Source organism: Ahaetulla prasina, chromosome 3 (genome assembly GCF_028640845.1).
Source record: "Ahaetulla prasina isolate Xishuangbanna chromosome 3, ASM2864084v1, whole genome shotgun sequence".
NCBI classification, from domain to species: domain Eukaryota; kingdom Metazoa; phylum Chordata; class Lepidosauria; order Squamata; family Colubridae; genus Ahaetulla; species Ahaetulla prasina.
Genome location: NC_080541.1, coordinates 194,086,874 through 194,111,884, shown reverse-complemented (window position 1 = coordinate 194,111,884; position 25,011 = coordinate 194,086,874). Strand labels below are relative to the sequence as shown.

The window sequence follows — 25,011 nt, the reverse complement described above, 5'->3', positions numbered from 1 at the left end:
AAACACAAGTATTTTATAGAACCCAGAAGCATAGCTGTGATTTAGCCTGCTGCATCTTGTCATGGTGCTGCTTCCATCGCTTTAAAGTCTATTATAAAAAGGAAAAATGGTGCTAAAATTAAATCTTTTCATACCATCCAATTTCATACCATCCAATTCAGACATTAGTTTCACTACTGAAGATGATGCATTTGCTAGGCATTGAATCTTTTTAAAAAAAACTTTATTGATTAAAAAAAATTCAAAAGTTATTTACAGTAGTTCTGCTCCATAAAGTTCAAGCAAAAGAATACTTTCTCTTTTGCAAAGTTCCCATCCCACCTGAAACAATATATTTGCATCATTAGGACAAAGTACAGCAGTATAACAAAGAGCAGCGCATTGTAGGAACTGGATTTTAAATTTTCTTTTATACTAACGTTTCAGATCTGTTTAGGCACTTTCTACAGCCCGTTAGATATCCTGTGTATTATTTAACCACACTGGTCCCACTCTAAAGGAAATCAGTGATGTATGTACCATTAAAGTCAAGTACGTTACTAGCCAAAGGTGTATTTAGGAGGGACCTGGGACACAGCTGTTCAAGGAATTTCCATTTCAATAGTACATTAAAATAATGCCCAATTCCAAACAATAAGAAAATGAAATGTTGCTGCACATTCTAGAAAACCTTGAGTGGTTTCCTTTTAAAAGGATTTGAAAAAGAGATCAAAGAACTGATATGTTCACTATCCAGAATTCAATTAAGGATGAAAACTGGACACAAGACTGATGAATGCCCTCCAACAAAATAAATGAACAGCTTAAGCTTTTTCTAAGGCAATTCTGTGGGCTTTTTAAGGGAGGGGGAGGAAGCACCTTTGTGTTATTTTAAAGGTGACTTTGGGTTGAAATGGCAGCTCTCTAGGCACAGTTTGCTACATACCATCAATGACATGGGACTAAGGGTTAAAGAGCACCAAAAAGAGAGAGGAATGGACAAGGCTGTGTCCAGCAGCAATTGTGGGTTTGTACTAATTGTCTTAGTAGCACTTTCCAGGGGGAAGGGGAGAAGGTTGAGGGGGAAGGCACTCTCAACATTGATAGAAGCCATAAGGCCTCCCACTTGGGCTCTAATTTTCCTACAAAACATTTATTCTCCTCCCAAAATCTACCATGAAATCAATCACCCACCGGCTTCTAGGCCTGGTTCAAAGATTATCCAAGAGGAAGTTGTCTTCTGCTGGGCTTTTATCTTTACTATTCATGCAACATAATAATTAGGCTAACACCCTCTAACATTAGTGTTTCTCAAGATAGATATATAGGTGTATATAATAGATCACTATTTAACTTACATTTACAGTGAAACAGCACTATTCAAAAAAGAGGTGGATGACCCTACCACCACCCAAGGTATTATGCCATTCTTGTGCGAGGTCTTGAACTCAGGACAAAAGAGGATATGAAAAGATGAATGCATTCTTACTGGTCTGTCTTCTAAAATGATAACAGACAAGCCTTGATTTCCCTCCATCTAAATCCAAAGTGTACCCTTTTCTCTAATTTTGAATAATAAACTATTATTATTGGGTCCATTGAGACTATAGACATATGAGAGATATGAATATCACATGAGAGCGAGTGATCATCAGAATTGCCAGTAGAATGGAAGCCCTGATCTGTTTTGACTTCCCTTCTTGGCCATGAGAGGGCACCCTTGCTCCATCAGCAAAGGAGCAACTACATTCAGCATGATGAAAGCAAGGATACAAAAATACCCAAGTCAGAACGAATTCTTGTTGATTTGTATAGGTAGTTTTGTCAGCGCATCTTGTCAGAGATGCCACAAGATTCCCAAAGTCACACAGAGATACAGTTCACGTTCCAAAATTAAAAAAAAGGAGAAAGCATTGTTTAAAGCAACTTCACATTTGAATATTTTGTTTTTCGTCTCTTACTCCTCCTCCACACCTTTGAAATGCCCTCTCCGCAGTTTATGGCTACCCTTCTGCCAGCATAGTCCTCTCTCTCTTCTAGCATTGTACTTATCAGGACAAATGGAAGAAGGAGTAGACAGAAGAATGCCCAATGATCCAAAAAACAAAACAAAAAAACAGCTAACTTTCTGCCCGCACCTAAAGTGGATCATCCAAAGCACCATAATGCTTTTTAAATTTCTTTTACTGGCACCAATATTCACAAGGCGATGCTCAACTGCTCTTCCTGTCCAACAGAAAGAAGAATGCCACAATCTTTAAAGGCTGCCAATTTGTTTGTTCATTATGGGAGACGCCCATCAGGTGTGATGTAAGGACCAGCCACATATTCACACCAGTTCAACAATATGCTACAACATGGTACAACTTTTAAAAGAAAATGAGAGGGGAATAGAAATATTTCCCTGCCCCTCCAAGGAAATTATGTACTATATATAAAAAAAGCCGAAGGTGGTGAAATAGGCTCTTTGCTTGTCTTCCCTTATCAAAGGGGGAGTATTTGTTTCTGATAAATTGCTTTGGACCATTTTTTCCATCCTAGTCCATGTCAGTAAGTTTTGAAAATCTGGGGGAGAGGGGAGGGGCGAGAAGGAAGTAAGTATTGTCTAAATCCTCCACATTTTTTAAAAAAGTCAAACATTATAAAATCATCATCCAGCAACTACATCTTCTCAGAAGATGTTCAAGTTTGGGGTCCTTCCAAGAACAGCCTGGAGCCAGGAACTCCTAAACAGACCATCTCCTCCAGGTGGCTTCAGAGAGATACTGACTTGAGATCCATAGCCTGATGCCAACCCAAAGGATGAAGTAGTGTGCCCTCCTTTTGAGGGAAATGTTTATGCAGAAGTTGGGGGTGCCTTGTATCCAAGATCAGCTGGCAGCATAGAGAAGAATGGAGGCTTCCAGCGTAACAGTTCCCGGTTTGACAAGAAACCGTATCACAGCATTAACTTCTAATGGGAGCTCTCGCTGCAAAGGCCAACAGAAAAGAAATCCTGAGGGGGGGAAAAGGAAAAGGCTGGCTCCAAAAGGAAACAAGAGGCTGCAGGAAGTTACTTGTTTTTTGCCGGAGAAGATTCTCTCTGTGGTGATGGAGGCAGTTGCCCGCTCAGCTTCTGTGAGTCAAGCTCAGCTGCCCTTTGCAGAGCCACTTCCACCAGCAACTGGAAGCTGCTGAAGTCCTCTCCGAAGAGCTCAGGTGGTGTTGGAGGAGGCGTGTTGAAGAGTCCACTGGTGGGACTGGAGGCATCTGCCCGGGTGAGAAGAGCCAGTGTGCTGCCTGTTGCACTCAGCTGTGACTGCTTGGTATGGGATTCCAGCTCAATCCGCTGGAGCATGGATCGTTTCTCTAGGTCTCCAGTCATCACAGTCAAGTTGCCAGCCAGTGGGCGAGAAGTCTGGCAGATCACAGGAGGGCACACAGACATGGAGAGGACCTTGGATGTCGTGGCTGCAGCAGCAGCAGCAGGAGGAGGCACCATCAGGAGTCCAGAACCTGCAGCAGATCCACGGGAAAGTGCTACATCACTGGCTTTGGTGCCTCGGCGAGAAATAGTGAACTGGTTTGGGTCTTTGCCATCCTTTAGCAGCATATCGGGGAGAAGTCTGCGCCTGGCATTGATGAACCAATTGCAAATCTGGAAGAAAAATATCAGAAGGGTGGCATTAGATATACCTGAAGCTAGATGAAGACCTATATGAACTCAAACCCAAAGGTTGTGGTGGAAGATGGCCTTTCTCCCTTAACTTTCTACCAGCAGAATCGGCGCAAATACAGAGAAATTTAAATAAACTAATTTAAGCTATAATTGAAAGAAGTTTAAAAATTAAAGGAAAGGATAGAGAAAATTCAGTGGCACAGCATTGTTTTTCTTTCTTGTATTACAACAAGCCTCCTGAGACAGACTAGATTGAGTCAGAAATGCAAAATTATTTCCTATTATCTATTTATAAGAACAGGTAAGTTAAAGCTTATTCATTTTTGCCCTGGACCAATCCACTTTTTTTGACATGCAACTACCTTCACAGCTAGTGTGATCTTCAGCTTAGAATATTTTTTAACAGGAATTTATATCTACATGTAGTCCTCAATCTCTGTCCAAAATCCCAGTCACTAAACAATGCAGTCATAAGGCTTCCATTGTTAACAGAGAGTTATGAGTGGTTAAGTGAAGATGGTCCCAGGTAGAGGAACAGGGGTGACACGGGGGATGGGGGAGGCCCAGCAAATTGATGGGATGCTGCAGTGCAGCTCAAAGCCACAGCTGCCCCTGGAAGCCTCAGCCACCAGGGCCAACTATGCAGCACAAAACTAGTGTACCCAGGAAGCCTCAGCCATTCCATCTAGCCCAGCAATGGTCAAGATTACAGCTATTCTGCAACTCCCCCACTCACTTTTTTCTCCCTCACCTATGCATTTTAGCCCGCCCTGCACAGCAACACTCAGTAATGGCAGTATCCCATTAACCCAGAAGTCTCAGTCAGCTGCCATTGTCTCCAGGCCTCTACTTGAGGCCCAGTGCCACATCACGGCCACTGAGAACAGCCACCTCAAGCTCACACCACAACCAGCCATAGCAGCACCACTATGCAAAGCCCGTTGTCCCTGCCACCCTCCACTCCCCAAGCTCTGCTGCACCCTACTGACCTTTGCTGCCATTCTCCCACACTTGTGCCCCATTTCTTCTTCAAGCCAAATGCCCCATTCTTACAATCCTCCAGAAACCTGATCTTCCTCATGTCTCCCGAGAACTTACCCAGTTCTCATGAGAACAGGCTCACAATTGGAGGGGAAAAATGGCACTCACAATTTGAGGAACTGTCTTCCGAAGCACTGACAAGAACCAGGTTCCTGCTTTTCTCCAAACTGTGTGCCTGTTCTCATGAGATCAGTGGAAGACCAGAAGGTTTCCAAAGGATCTTGAGCAGCGGTGAAATCCTTTGAAGTCTGCTACCGGTTCTGTGAGTCTGCTAGCAAGCACGCATTTCGTGCACGCATGCACGCCTGAGGCACCCCCACGCAGCTCTTAAAAAGGAACATTTTGAAGGCTTCCAATTCTGCAAAGGTAAGTAGAACAGCGGGGGGTGGGGGAATCTGCTGTGCTAAGCGATTTAGATTAGCTAGAAAGCAGGAAATCCGATGATTCTAGCCAATATAAATCGCGTGTCACAGCTGATCGTCACCCAGCTGATCATCAGAAATACCGGTTTGCCTGAATCGGTAGCATTTTTTACTACTGGTTCAGGAGAACCAGTCTAAACCAATAGCATTTCACTCCTGATCTTTGCTGTGGTCCGCCAGCAGACTGTGGAGCTGGCAACAGAGTCAGACAGCGATGAGGCTGATTTGAGGCCAGGGCCAATGGGGAGTGAGGTGCGGACTCCAGAGCTTCCAGAGACTGATAGTAGTGTGGCCGAGGAACAGGAGGAATCGGTTCCTAATGCACGCATGAGAAGAGCTGCCAGAAGGCAAGAGCAGCTCAGGCAAAAAGGACAACTCAGGAGTAGGGCCAAGAGATGTGATTGGCCCCTCCCATAAGATTTAAAACAGACCAGAAACAGCATTTGGGCTTGCCGGAAAACAACACTGGTAGCTTTGTCTTCTGCTTTGTCTACATCTTGCATTTATTTTTGTGACTTCTGAATGTTTGCCAAGAAAGGCCTTTGGCAGTTTGCCTAATTGGACCAAAGTTTGCGATAGGACTGAGGAATTTGTGTTGGGAGGAATTTGTTTTAATTTAGTTGAACTACGCTGGGAATGAAGTAATTCTCAGCTGTTCGAATAAAGTTTGTTTGTTTTTTCACGGACTGAGTTTCCTACTATCTACTTGGGCCTGGGTCACAACAATCTTGAGAATGGGGCATGCAGCTTAGAGAAGGAACGGTGAGCACAGCTTGGAGAACTGCACAATAGTCAGTGGGGCACAGCAAAGCTTGTAGAGTGCAGGGTGGTGAAAGCAAGTAGACCTTTGTGCTGGCATAACTGGCCATGGTGTAAGGTTTGAGTAGGTATTTCTCAGTTGCAACAGTGGTGCTGGGATTAAAGTAGAGCCGGGGGGGGGTAGCAGTAAGAGTACAGTACTGAAGGTGTTGGATCTCTACTTTGGCCTCAGTCCTGTCACTGCCACTGCTTAAGTGCTGCTGTGTAAGATGGCCAAAGAGAAGGGAATAGACTGGTGGGGAAATTGCAATGCAGTTAGAATTGCAAGCAAGCTGCCAAGTGCCTAGAATTTGATCATGTGAACGTGGATGCGCTACAATGGCCATAACTGCAGGCTAGCTTGTAAGTTCTGTTTTTCAACACCATTACTATTTCAAACGGCCATTGAACAAATGGTCATATGTCGAGGACTACCTATATATGACATAACTAACTTAACTATATTCATGCACTTTTCAATAAAAGTAAAATCTTATTTTTTCCCCAAAGCTATCTACCTGTATACAATTATAGTGTAACAATGTCCTTTCTCTCAAGCAGATGTTCCCTCCACTCCGCCAATCCACTCTGGGCAGGACTACCCAAAAATAAGTTTCAAAAACATCACAGTGACACTTTGGCCAATTATCACTAAGTGATTAGCTTTCCCAATTTCATACACGTTATTCTCCCTTTAATCTCATCCCCAAAAAAGATACTGCTTTTTGAGCTTTTTCAAGGTCCTTAAAAAAGTGGCGAAGAAAATTGAAATGCACACATTGAAAACAGGTATGTATATTAAAAAAAACTCCCTCATTTCAAAAAAAAAACACTATTTAACTAAAAAGCATCATTTACAATTTATTTTGCATCCAAGAAAACTTTAAGAACTCTGAATAATACTTTCATAATATTTTCAAGACAGCAGTTTTGGAAAAGAAAATAGAACACGCTTCCATTCAGATGAAGTTCAGAATAGAAACAGACTTTATGATTGTAGCACCATGATTACAAGACAAACAATGCAGGTTTGAAAACATTCTGCATTCCTTCCACCTGTTTTCACTTTGAGGGGTAAGAATAGGACTATTCAGTTGTCATTTGAATTTCTCTTTTTCTGTGTTACAAGCTGGGATCTGCCCAGCCAGCACAGGGTTTGCACAGAAGACTTTTTTCCAAGATTCCTGGCATACCTTCTCTCACGCCAGATATGTTGAAAAGTGAATAAAAAGTATGTTGGTTGTTTCCTTTGTATAGGCCAGAGCATTCTAGCTTATGATCACACACCTTCAAAGTTCCAGTCTACTTCTTTTCAGCCCTAATTTGGCAACTTATTTATTACTTTTAACCAAAGGCTGGTTTTGTAAAAAAACAAAAACTGCCTGCCCAAAGTTTGCTTTATACAATTTATCTACAAAGAGATGATCATTCCTTAATTGGTTCGAGATCAAAGGAACCTGTAGGGCAATTCTTTTGTCCAACAACAAAGCCTTCTTCAAATCAAATTCAACACCAGGTGACTCATGGACGCACCTAAGCTATTTGCAGGTGGTCCCCTCTGCTTCTAGGTTACTGTTTCTACCTAGCCAATTCTGACAACAGCCTTTGCATTTCTTGGGAAAGGTATGTCTGCCTTAAGATTTTGAGATCAGCCAATGTCAGCCTGCTGTGAAAGACTACAGAAATTAGAGAGTTGAGCTTGAAGAAGGGATATATTAGAATTATATGCAATTGTATATAGTGTGCAAAGTGTAAATAGTGAAAAGGTTTTTTTTTCCAGAAATTATGTTCATTAAAGTGCAACTAAATTTGAGATTCAGGACTGATAAGACATGCAATTGATTACAGAATGCATAAGCTGGGACATAACCTCAGAAGGGGTGATAGACACCAATTTAGATATTGTAAATGGTGACTATATGAATATAGCAAAGAATCTGGCTACCAATGGCTATTAGTAAACACAATGACCAAAACTGCACCTTGCATATTATAAATACCAGCTGCTAGGTAGAAATAATGAAGAGTGCTACTATCCTCCAGTCCAGGGTTATGAACTTCCTGAAGACACATTACTGGCCATTCTGGGACACAGAATACTTATGACTGGTATACCATGTACAAGATCCACTAAGATACTTATTATGTTCTTATGAGAAAAGGCCAATTTTCACTTGATACAAAGAGTAACAGACTATAAAACAACTCTCTCTAGTTAGAACCAAGTTTATTCTTGCCAAACTGTATAGACTAGAATAGTTCTTATTCTGCTGCTAGCTAGAATATTTATACCCACCCACTCACAGCTTATTTTTGTATATTGTCTCTCCTATATAAAATCATTTATAAATCATTTATATCGTTTATTCCCCAAGATGGGTGCCTCCTCACACAATGGGATCTCGGTTCCCCAAATTCTCAAGAGATCGATTGAGGAAGGCTACAGATGTCATGTTCTTGATGTCACATTCCTGGATGGTTTTCCTCCCACAAGAGTAATTTGATGTAAGTAAAGGCAATTTAAATTATTGCAGGGAGAGAAAACAGGGTTAAAATATGCTAACTGGCTGATATATATTAATGTTATTATTTTCTGGAAGACCTCAACATTATTCATCATGCTTTTTATCCGGGTCATCAATGTGGCTCTGAACTTGTTCCCTGAAGTTTTGTTGTTGGTTTTAAAAGCCCTCACAATAGGAAGATGGTAGGGTGCAAAGTAAAGCAATAGTTTCTAGAATCTTCTTTTTTTTGCCTCAATCTCATGGGCCTGTTGATGATTCCACTGGCAAAACATACAGAATCTTATTATACATTTGAGCCGAGTCCTTTCTCATGTCAGCAGATCATGTTGAGTTTGGGTTACATACTAGTTGTACCCTCAGTCTGCTTACACGAGGCACCACATTGATGTTGTATTTATAAATGTATATAAATACAGTACATTTGGTCTCAGTGGTATTTCACCCCCTCAAATCTTTCACATCATAGAATTCTGAGCCACCTGAGTATCAACCGATGGCAGCACATCAATCCATTAAACACATCCAACTTGGCAGTAAATGAATAAAATTGCCAAGACTCTCCAGAAGCAACACTGAAACACAAATATCCCCTCCCCTGTGAGATGGAAAATTAGTTTTCAGACTGTTTCCTTCACAGTCATTAATATTTATAATACAAGCAGTTGACATTTTTTGAGTTTCTTCTGCAAAAATAACTTCAAAAGGAGTCAAGAGGAAAAACGAGGTTAAATACAGGAAACCAGCCTACCAAATTGAAGATCAGCTTTTTTAAACTTTCCCCAACTTATTATTCTCCAAATATATTGGGACTGTGACTCCCAGGCTGCAAATATAAAAAGGCATATCATTTCTATGATAATTGTTATGATTTTCTATTTCTTCCAACATGCTAAACCTACCGTGATACAGGTCTTTATGTACTGCCAAACCTATCTCAAATTTGAACAAGCTCGTACAAAAGCCTACAGAATATTTGCCTTACAGTGGTGAACCAGCAACACATAAATTTGAACAAGCATGCACCATTGTATCCTTTGAAACAAGCAATGATATTTCAATCTAGCCAATTAGTGAGATTATAGTTCAATTGCCAATAGGTCAGCAGGAATTCCTGTGTAATGCCATAAGAAGTGAATTTACAGAATCTTGGGAAGGCAGAGAGCTAGTTATGCAATTTGTTTCATACAAATTTTCCTCCTCTTGAAAGCGCAATGGAAATGCATGCACGCTTCAGAGAAAACAATTATGGAAATATAAATCAAGCAGATTGACTTATCTTTTTCACATCAACAGTGCTGAAAAAATTTCTCTCAAGGGCACATGTTACCACAAAATTCCCTTTCACCTTTTGTATCATTGCAGCTGCAAAAATATAAACTTTCAAAACTATGCAGTTTGGAAAATGAACTGGTCATTCTGAATTTCCAGGTCCATGGCTTATCGAACTCTGTGCCTCTCCACTATTCATAGAAGCAGCCCTGGGGTCCCCCCCACTCCTTTTCAGAGTTTTCCACCAGGAATCCACTTATTAACATATTCTAATTCTTAAACCAAAACTACCTCTTTTTGCCCAGAAACTTTTTAAAAAGACTACTTTATGAATAGCAGAAAGATGCTTTGCTCATATAAAATTCATTTTAATTCATTTTAAAGCATGCACAGCCCTAGCAAAAATGGCTAAAATACTCAAAATAACACACTGGCTGTCACCTCATTTCTTCTACATTCGAAATATGTGGTTATGGTAACTTTATTACTCTCTTCCTAGGTCCCTCTTTCTTTAGTGCCAAAAAGCACACCATGGTTGATTTCTCTATCACATTCTACACAGACACACCAAAGAAATAACACTTGTTTAACCTCAATCTTAAAAAATGATTTAGAGAAATTGGGACACTAGCATACTGTATACACACCCTCAAGATTCCATCTAGCAAATGTGCTGGCAATACATTTCCTAGAATTCCCAGCTATCAGCCATTTTTCCTCACATGCTGGGAGTTGTATCCAAACACATCTAGAAAACAGATTTTTTTTAAAAAAAGAGGGAATCCCTCTCTTTTTTTTCTTTTAAACCTCTATTGTACATGGAAGGAGATATTTTTTAAACCTCAAATCTAAATTCCTGTAAATGTTGACTCTTGAGACAACTTACTTAAGAGACAATAAACTAGCAACATCTGGTAGGAAATTAAAAGCTGATAGTACAATTTAAGAAGAGTGGTCAATTGTCTGCATATTTCATCACTTCCAAAGCATTAAATCAATATTTCATGCAAGGTGTCCACAGAAGTTGCCACAATGATTACGCTAATGAGATATTAAAACTTTTTTTCTAATATATTTAAAGCACCTTCATCCAACTCTATTGTAGCACTCTAAAGTTACAAGGCTTCTAAAGCAAAACTTAATCATTTTGCTTTCCAAAGTTTTAGCAGCAACAGCAAACCCCAAGATCAACTTCTCAATCCATATACTTAACCAATTGCAAGATGCTGAATTCCTGAAATACAAACTTCGTTGCATGAAAGAAGGGGAGCCATCCCACTACACGGAATTTTTATAGTTAGGGTCCTGTTCAGTCCCACCCATACACATCTAGAGAGAGACAGAGATCCAATTATGCTACTTTTAGAATTACAAAAAGTGACCTTGCCTATCTTAATAGTTTGCAGCAAGCAAAAACTCTTTTTCTGCCTACAAGCAAGAGCTGAAACTTGTTATCGGAGTATTTGTACTCCCAGCAAGTCAGGCAGAACAGAGTAAGCATTCTTGTGCAGTCAGATCCCAGCTGAGAGTGTGCTGGACTTGGAAAGTGGGGGGAGATGGGAACAAACTGTCAAAGGAAGCTCAGAACACCCTCAGGAATGCTACTGGCTCCTCAGCAAGTCAGACACCAAAGTGATCCCCATTACATGGGGAAAGCTAGTTGTCTGCTGTAAAAGAGGCACTATGTGCTTTTCACAGTGCTCAGCAACAGAAAACAATTTTCTTATCTCTCTTCAATCACAATATCATTTACCCTTTTCTCGTTTTCTCTAGAGTTGTGAAGACTAAGGTGGACAAAAATTGGAAGAAATGAAACCCTTTTTCTCCTGGGATAAAATAAAAATGGAAGATGTGTTTTCTATTTTTCTCCTGGCCTTCACGCCTTTCTTTGTATTGCCTTTTAAGCAGAATTGTCATTTGTTAACCGTCAACATTAAAAACAATTAAAGCTAACAAGTATTGAAATCCCAATAGGACTGTTAATGTTAGTAGCATTTTTTCCCTTCCTTTTAATCATGTCCAATTCTCAGAGACTGACCAAACAAGTCCCTGCAGTTTTCTTGGCAAGGTTTTTCATAAATGGATTGCCACTGCCTCTTCCTAGGGCTAAAAGAAAGTGACTGGCCCAAGGTCTCCCGCTGCCTTTGTGCCTGTGGTGCACCTAGAACTCACTGTCTCCTCGTTTCTAGCCTGATGCTACTGCACTACACTAAACTGATTCTCTATAGCAATATATTGAAATACGCAAGTGTTTTGAACATAGAAATTGACAAAATGAAATTTACATGAAAGACAGGCTCCTAAAATTTTGGCCACGGAGGAAAGGAGAACACAAGTCTCAGAAAATTACCGTAATATTCATGAATGTTTAGAAAAGCTGTTTTAAAAGAAAAAGAATGCTCTTCCCCCATCTTTTCATGTTGCACTGTTTGCCAAAAAATGCAGGATCCGGATACTCAGGTATGGCTGCAACACTTTACTTCCTATTTCTAAACTGAGGTGGTCTCCAAGACTATGAAATACCAAGTTATTCAGAAACAAAACTGGTTAATTGGTTGGATTCTTGCTCAGAGGAAACTGCATTAGTAACAGTCAAGCTGCAATCTGATTTCCCACTGGCAACACTAAGATTTCTTTCTCCTTCCAAAAGCAAAAATTTTTGCCTTTTCCACCAGGCTGGATTTGATTTGAATCAAGTCAATTTAAATCACGATTTAATCACAATTTAAATCACTAGTAAAAAGGCTTGATTTAAATCAACTCAATTTAAATCATAATTTTTAAAGAGCAACTGTCATCTCTGCCCCACAGCAGCCTCTGATCTGCTGTTGACTCACTGACATTGCAGAATATATAGTCTCATGCTACATAACTTAAGTTCCATTTCACGCTGAATAAACTAAATTATTAATGTATCTTAAATAGAAAACTATCTTTAGATAGATTTTTACTCCAAAAGCATTTTATTAAAATTTGATAAAAATAAAAAATACTATTTAAATTTTAAAAATCTGATTTCTTTGATATTTTTTTAAAAAATCATCTATTTTTATCCACCCTGCTGTTTCCTCACTTATTTTTCCAAAGATAGCATATGAAGAAACATGAAAAACACATCCCATCAGCCCATTAGTCCAATTGTAAGCATAGTTTTTTTTTCTCTACCAGAAATTTGGTCTTATGGGATTTATCTATATTAGTAATACTGTCACCCAATGAACTTTATCATGATTCTTGATTGAAAAGCATTCTATGGATTTATTTAATTTGGTCAAATGGATTAATGGGGAACTCCAGATATGAAGGGAGAGTAAGAAGGGACATCCTTTTATGTTTCTTCAACTAGATTGATTCAACTAACTACTTTCCCTTTCGGCCAAAGGAAACAGTCCATGACTCAACAGAAGTAGCAGCTTATTGTGAAGAAGTAGCTTATTTACCCAGGTAGGTGAGAATGAGCAAAAAGAAGAAGGAACTTTCTACTCAGACAGTCTTGTATATTCGCCAAAAGATGGTGGCTGGGGCAGGACTAGGAAAAGGAGATCCGTAGACCATCTCTCCCAACCTTCACAGAAGAGATTCTGAACAAGGCAGCCAACCAGGACCATATCTGTCTTATTCTGAATCTGAGTTTATATCCTACGAAATGACTGTATTCATTGCAGGTACATTATCATAATAGCCAGCTCATTTTTCTTATTGCAGGTCAAAGTTATTCTAAAAACCCGCTGATCTAAATAATATAGAATGCAAGCGAGTAAGTACAGAGATCAAAGATGAAAGATTTGCCAGACAGAGTGAAAGCTAAAAGTTAAATCAATACAAGGTTTTTCAAGGAGTCACATATTACCCCATTCCCCTTTCATGCCTCATCTCAAAACATGCCTTGTTCATGTAACCTTTGACTTGCCCTTTTGATTTCATATTCTCAACAGTAGCTAATTTTTTTTAAAAAGTAACAGAATTTGTTCACATTCATGTGTCGTTTTCTTGTCTGTGCCTTGTGCTTTATTGGGATGACTGTAAACTCCTTGGAATAATAGCCTTTTTTTCCCCTAGCACACCAAGCAGCGTAAATCATTACTGCTGTTGGTTTACTAGTTTAGTCTAGGATAATACAAGTTAAACATGCTAGCTCTTGCTTATCTATCATGCTAAAAGCTAAGAATTTGGCAATACAATTGCCATAAGTGTAACATAACTTATCTTTTATCTTTGCTTTTATCTGTTTGTCATTTGGTTTTAATTTTGTTTTAACTGTATCTTTTATATGACTTTATGACTTTTTATCAACAAACTGCCCAGAGTTACTTAGATAGAGAGATGGGTGGTGCTAAAATTGATAAATAAATAGTTCAAATGTTGCCCATTTTTAAAGTCTCCAATATAAACTATACATCACAAATTAGCTAATTTAGCCCTAATTGCACATTAACTGTGGTGTATGAAACTTGAGATCATATAAATTTGCCATGAAATATAAATTGCAAAATTCAATAGCGGACTTTATGCATTTTGTATAATCAAACCCAAATAAACCAAATTATAGCCTTATATATACTTAAGCCAGTTCCATCTTTGTTTGTTTGTTTGTTTGCAATCCCAATGTATATTTTTCGTAGAGCCAAAGAAGCACTGGAGAATGCTCTGTGCACTGCCCATATAACCTACTATCAAGTCTTGTACTCACTTTCTTTTATTAAGTTAGGCCTAAAATTTATTGCGATTGCAAAAACAGCCTACGTAAGATGGACTACCACTAACTCTTTGTTGAACAAGGCTCTGTGTATTTGGACATCTCAAACAGAAATATATCACATGAATTAGAATTAAGTTTTTTTAGGAAATACAAGTAAACTAAGCTAACATTGCAGGAGAAAATTCTTCCTCCCTCCCTCCCTCCCTCCTTCCTATCTCATTGTACATATGTTGTGCCCTCAAAATAAAGATTAGAACTTGAATTCCTTCCTTCTTCCCTGCGTCCCTCCCTTTGCCTGGCTGATATTTTTATGGAGATGCTTACCACAACCACCACATATATTTTCTGGTCAAGTAGCCCATTTCACATCCTACCTGTATATATCACAGAATGCAAAGCTCTCCTTCCTGTGAACTGTACTTGCTTTGCTTATATGTATTTCACCAGGCTGGAAAGCTCCTTTAGAGATCTTCATAGTATTTTAGGTACCCTAAAAATCTGTAGCATGAACAAAGTAGGCCACCCTTTATTGCGAGTTTCTATAACCCTGTATAATATGACTAATACTCACAGAAATCACTGAAGTACTGGATTCCTGCAGTAACCTATTAAGAACTGCTAGACCTAAATGCCACGATCGAGGCAGTTTCTACTCAGACAGTCTTGTATATTCGCCAAAAGATGGTGGCTGGGGCAGGACTAGGAAAAGGAGATCCGTAGACCATCTCTCCCAACCTTCACAGAAGAGATTCTGAACAAGGCAGCCAACCAGGACCATATCTGTCTTATTCTGAATCTGAGTTTATATCCTACGAAATGACTGTATTCATTGCAGGTACATTATCATAATAGCCAGCTCATTTTTCTTATTGCAGGTCAAAGTTATTCTAAAAACCCACTGATCTAAATAATATAGAATGCAAGCGAGTAAGTACAGAGATCAATGAAAGATTTGCCAGACAGAGTGAAAGCTAAAAGTTAAATCAATACAAGGTTTTTCAAGGAGTCACATATTACCCCATTCCCCTTTCATGCCTCATCTCAAAACATGCCTTGTTCATGTAACCTTTGACTTGCCCTTTTGATTTCATATTCTCAACAGTAGCTAATTTTTTTTAAAAAGTAACAGAATTTGTTCACATTCATGTGTCGTTTTCTTGTCTGTGCCTTGTGCTTTATTGGGATGACTGTAAACTCCTTGGAATAATAGCCTTTTTTCCCCCTAGCACACCAAGCAGCGTAAACCATTACTGCTGTTGGTTTACTAGTTTAGTCTAGGATAATACAAGTTAAACATGCTAGCTCTTGCTTATCTATCATGCTAAAAGCTAAGAATTTGGCAATACAATTGCCATAAGTGTAACATAACTTATCTTTTATCTTTGCTTTTATCTGTTTGTCATTTGGTTTTAATTTTGTTTTAACTGTATCTTTTATATGACTTTATGACTTTTTATCAACAAACTGCCCAGAGTTACTTAGATAGAGAGATGGGTGGTGCTAAAATTGATAAATAAATAGTTCAAATGTTGCCCATTTTTAAAGTCTCCAATATAAACTATACATCACAAAATAGCTAATTTAGCCCTAATTGCACATTAACTGTGGTGTATGAAACTTGAGATCATATAATAAATTTGCCATGAAATATAAATTGCAAAATTCAATAGCGGACTTTATGCATTTTGTATAATCAAACCCAAATAAACCAAATTATAGCCTTATATATACTTAAGCCAGTTCCATCTTAGTTTGTTTGTTTGTTTGCAATCCCAATGTATATTTTTCGTAGAGCCAAAGAAGCACTGGAGAATGCTCTGTGCACTGCCCATATAACCTACTATCAAGTCTTGTACTCACTTTCTTTTATTAAGTTAGGCCTAAAATTTATTGCGATTGCAAAAACAGCCTACGTAAGATGGACTACCACTAACTCTTTGTTGAACAAGGCTCTGTGTATTTGGACATCTCAAACAGAAATGTATCACATGAATTAGAATTAAGTTTTTTTAGGAAATACAAGTAAACTAAGCTAACATTGCAGGAGAAAATTCTTCCTCCCTCCCTCCCTCCCTCCTTCCCATCTCATTGTACATATGTTGCATATGCCCTCAAAATAAAGATTAGAACTTGAATTCCTTCCTTCCTCCCTGCGTCCCTCCCTTTGCCTGGCTGATATTTTTATGGAGATGCTTACCACAACCACCACATATATTTTCTGGTCAAGTAGCCCATTTCACATCCTACCTGTATATATCACAGAATGCAAAGCTCTCCTTCCTGTGAACTGTACTTGCTTTGCTTATATGTATTTCACCAGGCTGGAAAGCTCCTTTAGAGATCTTCATAGTATTTTAGGTACCCTGAAAATCTGTAGCATGAACAAAGTAGGCCACCCTTTATTGCGAGTTTCTATAACCCTGTATAATATGACTAATACTCACAGAAATCACTGAAGTACTGGATTCCTGCAGTAACCTATTAAGAACTGCTAGACCTAAATGCCACGATCTAGGCAGTTTCTCTTCAATGGAAAAAAAAGGGTTTATTGCAAAAGGGTGAAATTAAATCTGGTATATTAATAATATACCAATCTATGCCTGAAGCATTTTAATCTGCGTGGCTCCATCAAATAATTCTCAGGGCCTGTGCTGAGTTACCTTGAAAAGTATCCAGAAACTTCAATGGGTACAAAATACACCTGCCAACAGATCAAATGAGTTGGGGATCACATTATACTCTATAAGGAGACCTCTCTGGTTGATGAGTGCTTTCAAGGCGCAATTGAAGATGTCGCTTTTAAACTCTGAAGTTCTCTACAATTTAGGGCCTGACTATCTGACAGGTTCTCCTATCTTGCTGTGCATCTGTCCAGATTTCAGAGGCTATTCTTGGAGCATGAAGGAGCAATCTTCTCACTCTATCACTTCCAATCTTTGGAATGCACAGCCTTAGGAGTTTCATAGACTCCCCTACCCTCTCCCTTTTCAAGAAAAGAGTCTGAACCATTCTGCTCAGCAACACGTAAGCTGGTTTGAGGGTTTTAAAAAGGTAACGGTAAAGGTTCCCCTCGCACATATGTGCTAGTCGTTCCCGACTCTAGGGGTGGTGCTCATCTCCATTTCAAAGCTGAAGAGCCAGCGCTGGCTGAAGACGTCTCCATGGTCATGTGGCCGGCATAACTAAATGCCAAATGCGCATGAAACACTGTTACCTTCCCACCAAAGGTGGTCCCTATTTTTCTACTTGCATTTTTTACGTGCTTTCGAACTGCTAGGTTGGCAGAAGCTGGGACAAGTAACGGGAACTCACCCCATTACACGGCACTAGGGGTTTGAACTGCTGAACTGCCAATCTTTCAGTCAACAAGCTCAGCATCTTAGCCACTCTTTTAGCCATGTTGGTCCCTTAACAATAGAAAAGTGTGTACAAATTAAGAGTCCTGCCATCTCACCTGGAATTTAAAATGGTGATACGTTTATTGAGCATCAAAGACTGAATTTACTGCTGAAGAATCCTAAATCTGATCATATTAATAGGATTGTTAACTCCTGGCCCTCCTGCCCAATCCTCACTTACACTATCAAAATCTACAATGTTTAGTGGCAGAAACTTAATTTGGGTGGGGGGGGTTTGAGAAAGAGCAGAAATTTCCCTCTTCTTCCTCCATCAACAAAACTGTTCTCCCACACCATTAGAATCTAATCAGAAAAAGAAAACTGTGTTGCTGTCCATTCCAATGTGAAAAATATAACAATTACTGAATTAGAGCATAAAAAATAAGTAAAATAATTATTCTTGCAGCAACATTGGATTCTAAACTAACCAAGCACAAAAGTAGACCAAGGATCATCTGATAATTCCAGGTCTAGCTTAAGAAGTTTTTTTAAAAAAACCAACAGAAGAAGGTAATGACAAACTACTTCTGCACTATTGTCAACAAATCTACATGGGTGCATCCACATTACCATTAGGCAGCAATATTAATTTGGGGCAGTCTCTACTTTGTTGGATCAAACCAACGTTCATTCATAAGTCATCAAGATACTTTGATGCCTTATGCATCAGTGCAAACCCAGAAAATTAAAATCCCCAGTTATCTGAAAAAATTGCCTTTATAATAATTTCCAAGGCTTGTGCTCAGAGTTTAGATGTACTTCTTTAGCTTTGTTTTTGAAAAGCTGTAACACAGCAGAGAAAATTTAATTGTGCACTTATTATGTTGTCAGCTCCCACCTATCCTACAAGGTAGAACTCATGACTTCTTATCCTCATCTCACTGGATTGAAAACACCACAATATTTGCTGTTTATTATGAAGTTGGCCAACTCTTTGAAAACAACCTTAGAATAGCCTCAAAAGGGCCTTATTCAAGAAACGTCCACTTATTTTGAGGTTTGTTTTGTAATGACTGAAGATCACCACAGTTGCTAAAATATAAGGTCACAAGCAGGAGGAGGCAAGTTTTCAGAAAAAAGAGTAGCTAAATTCAGATATTCAGAGTCTATCACTGCCTGTATTTCAGCTGAAATTGTTTGCATCTACATTGGATTTCTATATTGGCATTCTCTCCTAGTTTCAAAGTTGCATATCTCCTCCCCTGTGTACCAGGCACAGAGAAAAATTTACCATAAGGAAATAAAATGAATTATCTTTGGGCCCACCAGTTCCCAGAACTCAGCCAACAGGTTATTTAGAGTCACATTCTGCTACCTTAAATCTCAGGCCACAATGTAATTGAAAGACTAGAAAAGGAAGGAGATAAGCAAAACACCAGCCATTTAAAAGTGCAAGACTGCCATTATATTTGGTTGAATTCTATCCTGATACCAAGGGGCTTGAATGCCAGGCTGATACTGAAGATCCTAGGCTAGAAACTAGAAGACTGTTGAGTGACAGGCTTGCCTTAATCATGAACCCAGCTGACTTTGGTCCAATCACCCTCCCTCAGTCCTAGGAAGAAGATAATAACAAACTGCATCCAAAAATATTGGCCGAGAAAATAACATGCATCTGTCCAAGCAGTCACCAGCAGCCAAGACTGATTTGAAAGCACACAAAAAGTAAAGCAGTGAAGAAAATGTGGTTCAGACTTGCAAATGAACACAACCAGCACTTCTCTACAATTCCTTAAAGCAGACATCCTTTGTCATGGATTGTCTATCTGCTCTCTGCAGCTGCCACACAGCCACACACGTTGCAGGCAGGTGCTACATTCACACTCCTGTATACCCAATAGCACCTTTTTTTGTCTTCAAAACTGCAACACTGAAAGCTTTAATTAATACGGCTTTGGATGGCTAAGTCACACCTTAAATACAAGTGCTTCTTAACTGCCAACAAGTAGTGCTCAACTTACAACAGTTCATTTAGTGACCGTTTGAAGTTACAATGGCACTGAAAAAAGTGAGTTATGACCATTTTTCACACTTATGACCATTGCAGCATTCCCATGGTCATGTGATTTACATTCGGATCCCTGACAACTGACTCACATTTATATCGCAGTGTCCAAGAGTCATGTGATCACCTTTTGCAATCTTCTGACAAGCCAAATCAATGGGGAAATCAGATTCATTTAACAGTGTTACTAATTTAAGAACTGTAGTGATTCACTTAGCAAATGTGGCAAGAAAAGTCGTAAAATGGGGCAAAACTCACTTAACAAATTTCTCACTTGGCAACAGAAACGTCGGGCTCCATTGTGGTTGTAAGACTATCTGTAGTTAGGCATAAAATAAAAGTTACTTATCTGGTTCCAAATATTTCTTGTAATTATTTGCTAGTCAAAAAAAAACCCATCACAGACACCTACTCTCCCTACTAGTTTGCATTCACAAAGATCATAAAAAGACATTTTTAAATGCAACATTAACAAGACAGTTTAATAATGTCTCTGGTTCTGCAAAGACAGGCCAATCAATGCTTATATTTCTGCCCTACAGCACTTTGACGTCTCCTGGTACAGTACAGGATGTGTGGTAGTGCCACTGAAATCCTAAGCAGGGTTAAAGAATAGACACATCTTATATACTAGATCTAGATATGTGCTTGAAATATCCCACCTCGTGGAAAATTGGGCCTCAAATGTTTGATGATTTAATGAGTCACTGAATAGTTTGACGGTAAAAGCTATATTTGGAAATATCACTGAATATTCAACCACATTCTATATTAGCTTTCCATCACAACTAAAGTACTACAAGCATAGGATAGGAGTTAATTCCACCAGCGTCATTATGACCTTAACACAAGGTTGCTAATGAATCTTAGATATTCTATCATCTAAATCATAAATTCATTTACAATACCACCCTTAGATTTCTTTGGACAACAAACTAGTCAATTCAATGAGGTAACTACTGTGTTTCACCGAAAATAAGAGCCTGTCTTATATTTTTTTGAAACCTGAAATAAGCGCTTGGCCTTATTGCCATGCGCTCAAAAGCCCGATTGGGCTTATTATCAGGGGATGTCTTATTTTGGGGAAAACAGGGTATTAAGTATTGGACCTAAGCATAACTATTATAACACTTGCTTCCCTTCTAACATTTATATCCTAAACAAGTTCCCTTCTGTTTTAATTAGGAAAGATCAAGCCGGACAAAGAACACATTTCAGGATATAGTAAACATTACAGAGGCAGAAAAATTGTCCCTCAGAACACACAAAATGTAGGAGTTTTTCAGATCCAATGTCAATAATAAGAAGCCATGAACTTTCCTTTAAGGAAGAAACCAGGGCAAAAATTTGTATGGAAATTCTGAAGTTTAATTTTTAGTGCAAAATGTAAATAGAAGCGAACTAGTCAAGGATCTGAAAGCATAAAACCCTGCTCTTATTTAACAGCTTTTTCATTTTGTCAGCTTTCTCCTTGTCCCAACCATCCCCCCTCCCCCCTTAATTTCAGAGCCATCCTCTGGGAAAGCATATATATATATATATATATATATATATACACACACACACACACACACACACAAAGTTTCTTACTTGTAGAACAGAGAGGCTTGTTTGTCCTGAAAGGCTGAGTTTCTCTTGCTCTGAAGGGTACGCATTGAACCGATGTTCATACAGCCATTCCCGCAGAATCTTGACAGACTCTTTGGGAAGATTGCCCCTTCGTTTCCTCTTGCCAGGCTGGGATGTATCCTGAGAAATGTTCCCATCATCTTCCCCAAAGTCACTGTCGGACATTGTGGAACTGTTGGTAGATCTGTCTTGGTTCAAACCTGAAAGCATTAGAATCGTTATGTTAAATGCAACTATTTGTGTGACCAGTTTCTGAAGAACTAGGGAGCAAAGGGGAGAGGGTGTTATTAATTTCATATGCTTTTCTGGACAGCCTTGTGTTCTGATATAACAGGATATAAAATCTAGTTATCAATGATGTCAAGGAATCATTAGGCATATCATGACTAGATCTATCCGGTCTCTCTCTACCAAACACACAGAATGCTTTGTGTTCCTCAGTTCTGAAATAGAAGAATCTCACCTTCTTTGTAATACAGAACACACCTTAAGCAATTTGTTTACTTAGAAATTAAAAGCTCTATAGTAACTCTCCCCCCCCCCAATATTTCCTATTTCTTTTACAACAAACTTTTGACACAGCTAACCATCCAGTGCAATGACTGGTCCCTTTATGGCAGCCTTTCTCCCCATTCCTCTGTGTGTATTTATCCCTGGAGTTGCTGTACAGAACTAAAATGCATTCATTAAAACATTTTAAAGAAAGACAAACAGCCCCATTAAAGAGGTTTTAGTGCTTGTTGAACCGTGATGAAACCATCACCCAAATATTAAGCTATGAAAAGGCACAATTGCTTTTTTGGAGAATGTTGAAGGCTGAACACATTCTGTTCTTAAAAGTTTCTTCCCTTAAGTACAGATTGTTACATTTACCAACATTTTCTACCACTTCAAAAGGGGGAAAAAAGGGAGGGAAGGGAAAAAAAGGGAGGAAAGGACAGAAAGAACCTATGGGGGGGGGTCCACAGAAACAATCGACTTTCAGTTTGCTCAAGGCTGGCTTCTTACTGCCCTTTTCCAGACATGTGGTCGAGTATGTTTGGAGCAAGACATTCAAAGAGCAACACGTCGTCGGGGTTCCACCCCCAGAAAGCGGGCATACAAACAGCAGGCAAATTCAAGTCCATTGAAATGCAAACCCGATTCCCTCTCGCTCTTTCTCTCCTCCCGCCGCCGCCCCCCTCCAAGAGAAAATGGCAAGATTTGTGTGCCTAAAAAAGCAAATGGATCCTCGTCCGATTCCTGCAGGCAACCGAGCGCCACGGGGCTTAGAGGAGTGGCTGGGTACGTGAGGGAGGCATTCTCCCTTCTGTTTTAAGTCTGTAACTCATCAGGGATGGAGCAGGAGGAGGAGGTGCCTTTTCTTTTTTTTCGCTGCCGTTTCCTCCTAGCCGTGAGCTACCCACCAACAGCTGCACATGGGAACGGCACAATCCAACCCACAGGGAAGGGGGGGGAAGCGCGCGGGGGGGACCATTAAAAACGCAAACAATATAGGAACTGAGGAGACTCTCGGGTCGAAAGCTCATTTTTGTGTTGTGTTTGGTTTTTGTTTTTGTTTGATCGGTTTATATTTCCGTCAAACCGCCTACTTTCAACCAAAAACAAAACAAACCAGGACAACCCACCAATACCAAAAGCCAGCAGAAAAGGAAGTTGAAACGGCAACAAGCGGCAGCCGCCGCCGCCGCCGTGCCCATTCCTACACAAAGGGAATGCCATTGAAACCAGCCCGACGAGGGGCGGAAAGGAACTGGGGGTGGGGGGGGGGGGTAGAAAGGGAAGGAAAGAGGTGGGGGGGGAGGTGAGCCCGATAACGTGTTTTTTTTCTTCCGTTTGAATTCAAGATGTCAGAAGTTTGCTACGGAGCAAGAAGCGCGCACGCTTTTTTCTTTTTTTGCAAAGGCGATCGAACTCTCCGGATTTCGCGCAGCGGCAGTGGCTTCAGCAAGGATTAGGCGCAGGAGTTTCCAAAAGGGGCAAAGAAAAGTAAAGTGGAATGCAAAGATAACCCCGGCTCAGCCCTCCCACCTCCCCTCCCCTCCCTATCCCTTTCTTTAAATCCCTATCCGTCTCTCCACGCACGCACAAAACCGGGACTCCATGTTTTCTGCCTGTTACATCGCCGCTCTTACCCCCAACTCTCCTCCTCCGAAGCCCTTCCATGGAGGGACCGTGAGGCAAGGCGGGGGGGGGCGAGTCGAGACCTTCGCCTCCCGGATGAAAAGGGGTTCCCGGGCCCCCGAAGCCTGGAAGCGAGCGAAGAGCGGACTGAGGAAGGCGCTCACAAAAAAAAAAAAGTTTCCTTCGGTGTCTCTTGCCCTGAGTGACAGATGCCGAGACAGAGTTCTCTTTGTTCCAAAAGAAACAGGAACTTGCACCCCCTGCTCCCCCCCCCGCACGCGTTACCTCGGTTTTAACACCAAACGCATCTCCCCTCCCCAGCTGTCATTCTAACAAGCTGGACAAATCAGCAAGGGGGAATTGGTGGGGGAGAAACAAATTTTCTGCAAAATAAAATTATATCCCCCCCCCAACTCGTGATTCGGGAGGTAGCAAAATACGAAGGGGGGGGAGAGGAGAAGGAGGAGTTTGCCAAAGAGAAAATTGGGAAAGTTGCCATTTTGGGATTGGGGAGAAAAGAAAAACATGTAAAAAAAAAAGTACGAGAAAAAGAACCTCTGAAAGTTATTTTTAAAGTAAGCAATGAGGTTCCGGGGGTCGTAGAGTCTTGCCTTTTGTTTCTGCGTGGAGAAAGTTGGATCTGCGCTTGGGCTTTTTTTCCCCTTCACCGTTGGACTAAACGGGACGGAACAAAAGAGTCCCTTCCTCGCTCCCTCGCCCCCGGCACAGTTGAGTGCTTGGAAGGCATTTTTCCGTCGCCCTCCTCCTCCTCCCTCGTGCTTTTCAATCTCTGCTTCTTATCCAGCGCCACTTTTGACAAAGTTGAGGAGCTTTTGCAAGCGGCGGAGACGGTCGCGCACAAAACACAAACACACACACACACACGGTCCGTCCAGGAGGTGCTCCATTCTCTACGCCCACACGCGCGCGAAACTTCTCCCCGCGTGCTTTTGACAAAACAGAAGCGGGCTTGCACGCCCACGCCCCCCCCCCCCCGCCAAGTCTCTGCCGGCGCTTTCAAGCCTGCAAAGCGCTCGCTGCAAGCTTTGGCGATCCAAACCAAAATTGGGTTTCATCCAGTCAAAGGAGGGAAGAGAGAGAGAGCTTAAACCAACCCCCACCTCCATGACCAACGAAACTTCCCTCTCGGCCACTTACTTTTCCGCGACGGTTTCATTTTCTGTCTTGCGCCGCTTCCCACTCCCGCCGCCCCCCCACCAGTCCCCTCCTGGCCGAGCTCCAGGCAGTGTTTGTCTCCAAAGCCTCGGCCGAGGCGAGCACTAGTTGCTGTTGCTGCTGGCTCCTGGCCGGCCGAGGAGATGCGACTTCTTTGTGTGCGCTCAGGCCGTCTAAGAGGAGGGGTCTCGGGGCTGTTAGATGTGCCTTTAATACCTAACCTGCTATACGGTCTGACAGCTCAGCCTGGAAACTACCTCTCGGGCTGACGTCAGCTCTGCTCTTCCA

At 40.5% G+C, this 25,011-nt stretch overlaps 1 protein-coding gene across 3 annotated transcripts; it reads right to left on the bottom strand.

Moving 5' to 3' along the window:
* Nucleotides 1-267: 267 nt before the first annotated feature.
* TGIF2 (TGFB induced factor homeobox 2) lies at nt 268-25,011 on the bottom strand. Of its 3 annotated transcripts, none has more exons than XM_058178603.1 (3): nt 24,706-25,011; nt 21,385-21,623; nt 268-3,616 (listed from the first exon to the last, which is right to left on the bottom strand). In XM_058178603.1, the coding sequence occupies exons 1-3, from the start codon at nt 24,722-24,724 to the stop codon at nt 3,032-3,034; spliced, it is 843 nt and encodes a 280-aa protein (XP_058034586.1). In that variant the 5' UTR covers nt 24,725-25,011; the 3' UTR covers nt 268-3,031. The 3 variants fall into 3 exon arrangements, with proteins under 3 accessions (XP_058034586.1, XP_058034587.1, XP_058034585.1); XM_058178604.1 differs by lacking the exon at nt 24,706-25,011 and adding an exon at nt 24,159-24,426; XM_058178602.1 differs by lacking the exon at nt 24,706-25,011 and adding an exon at nt 23,559-23,834.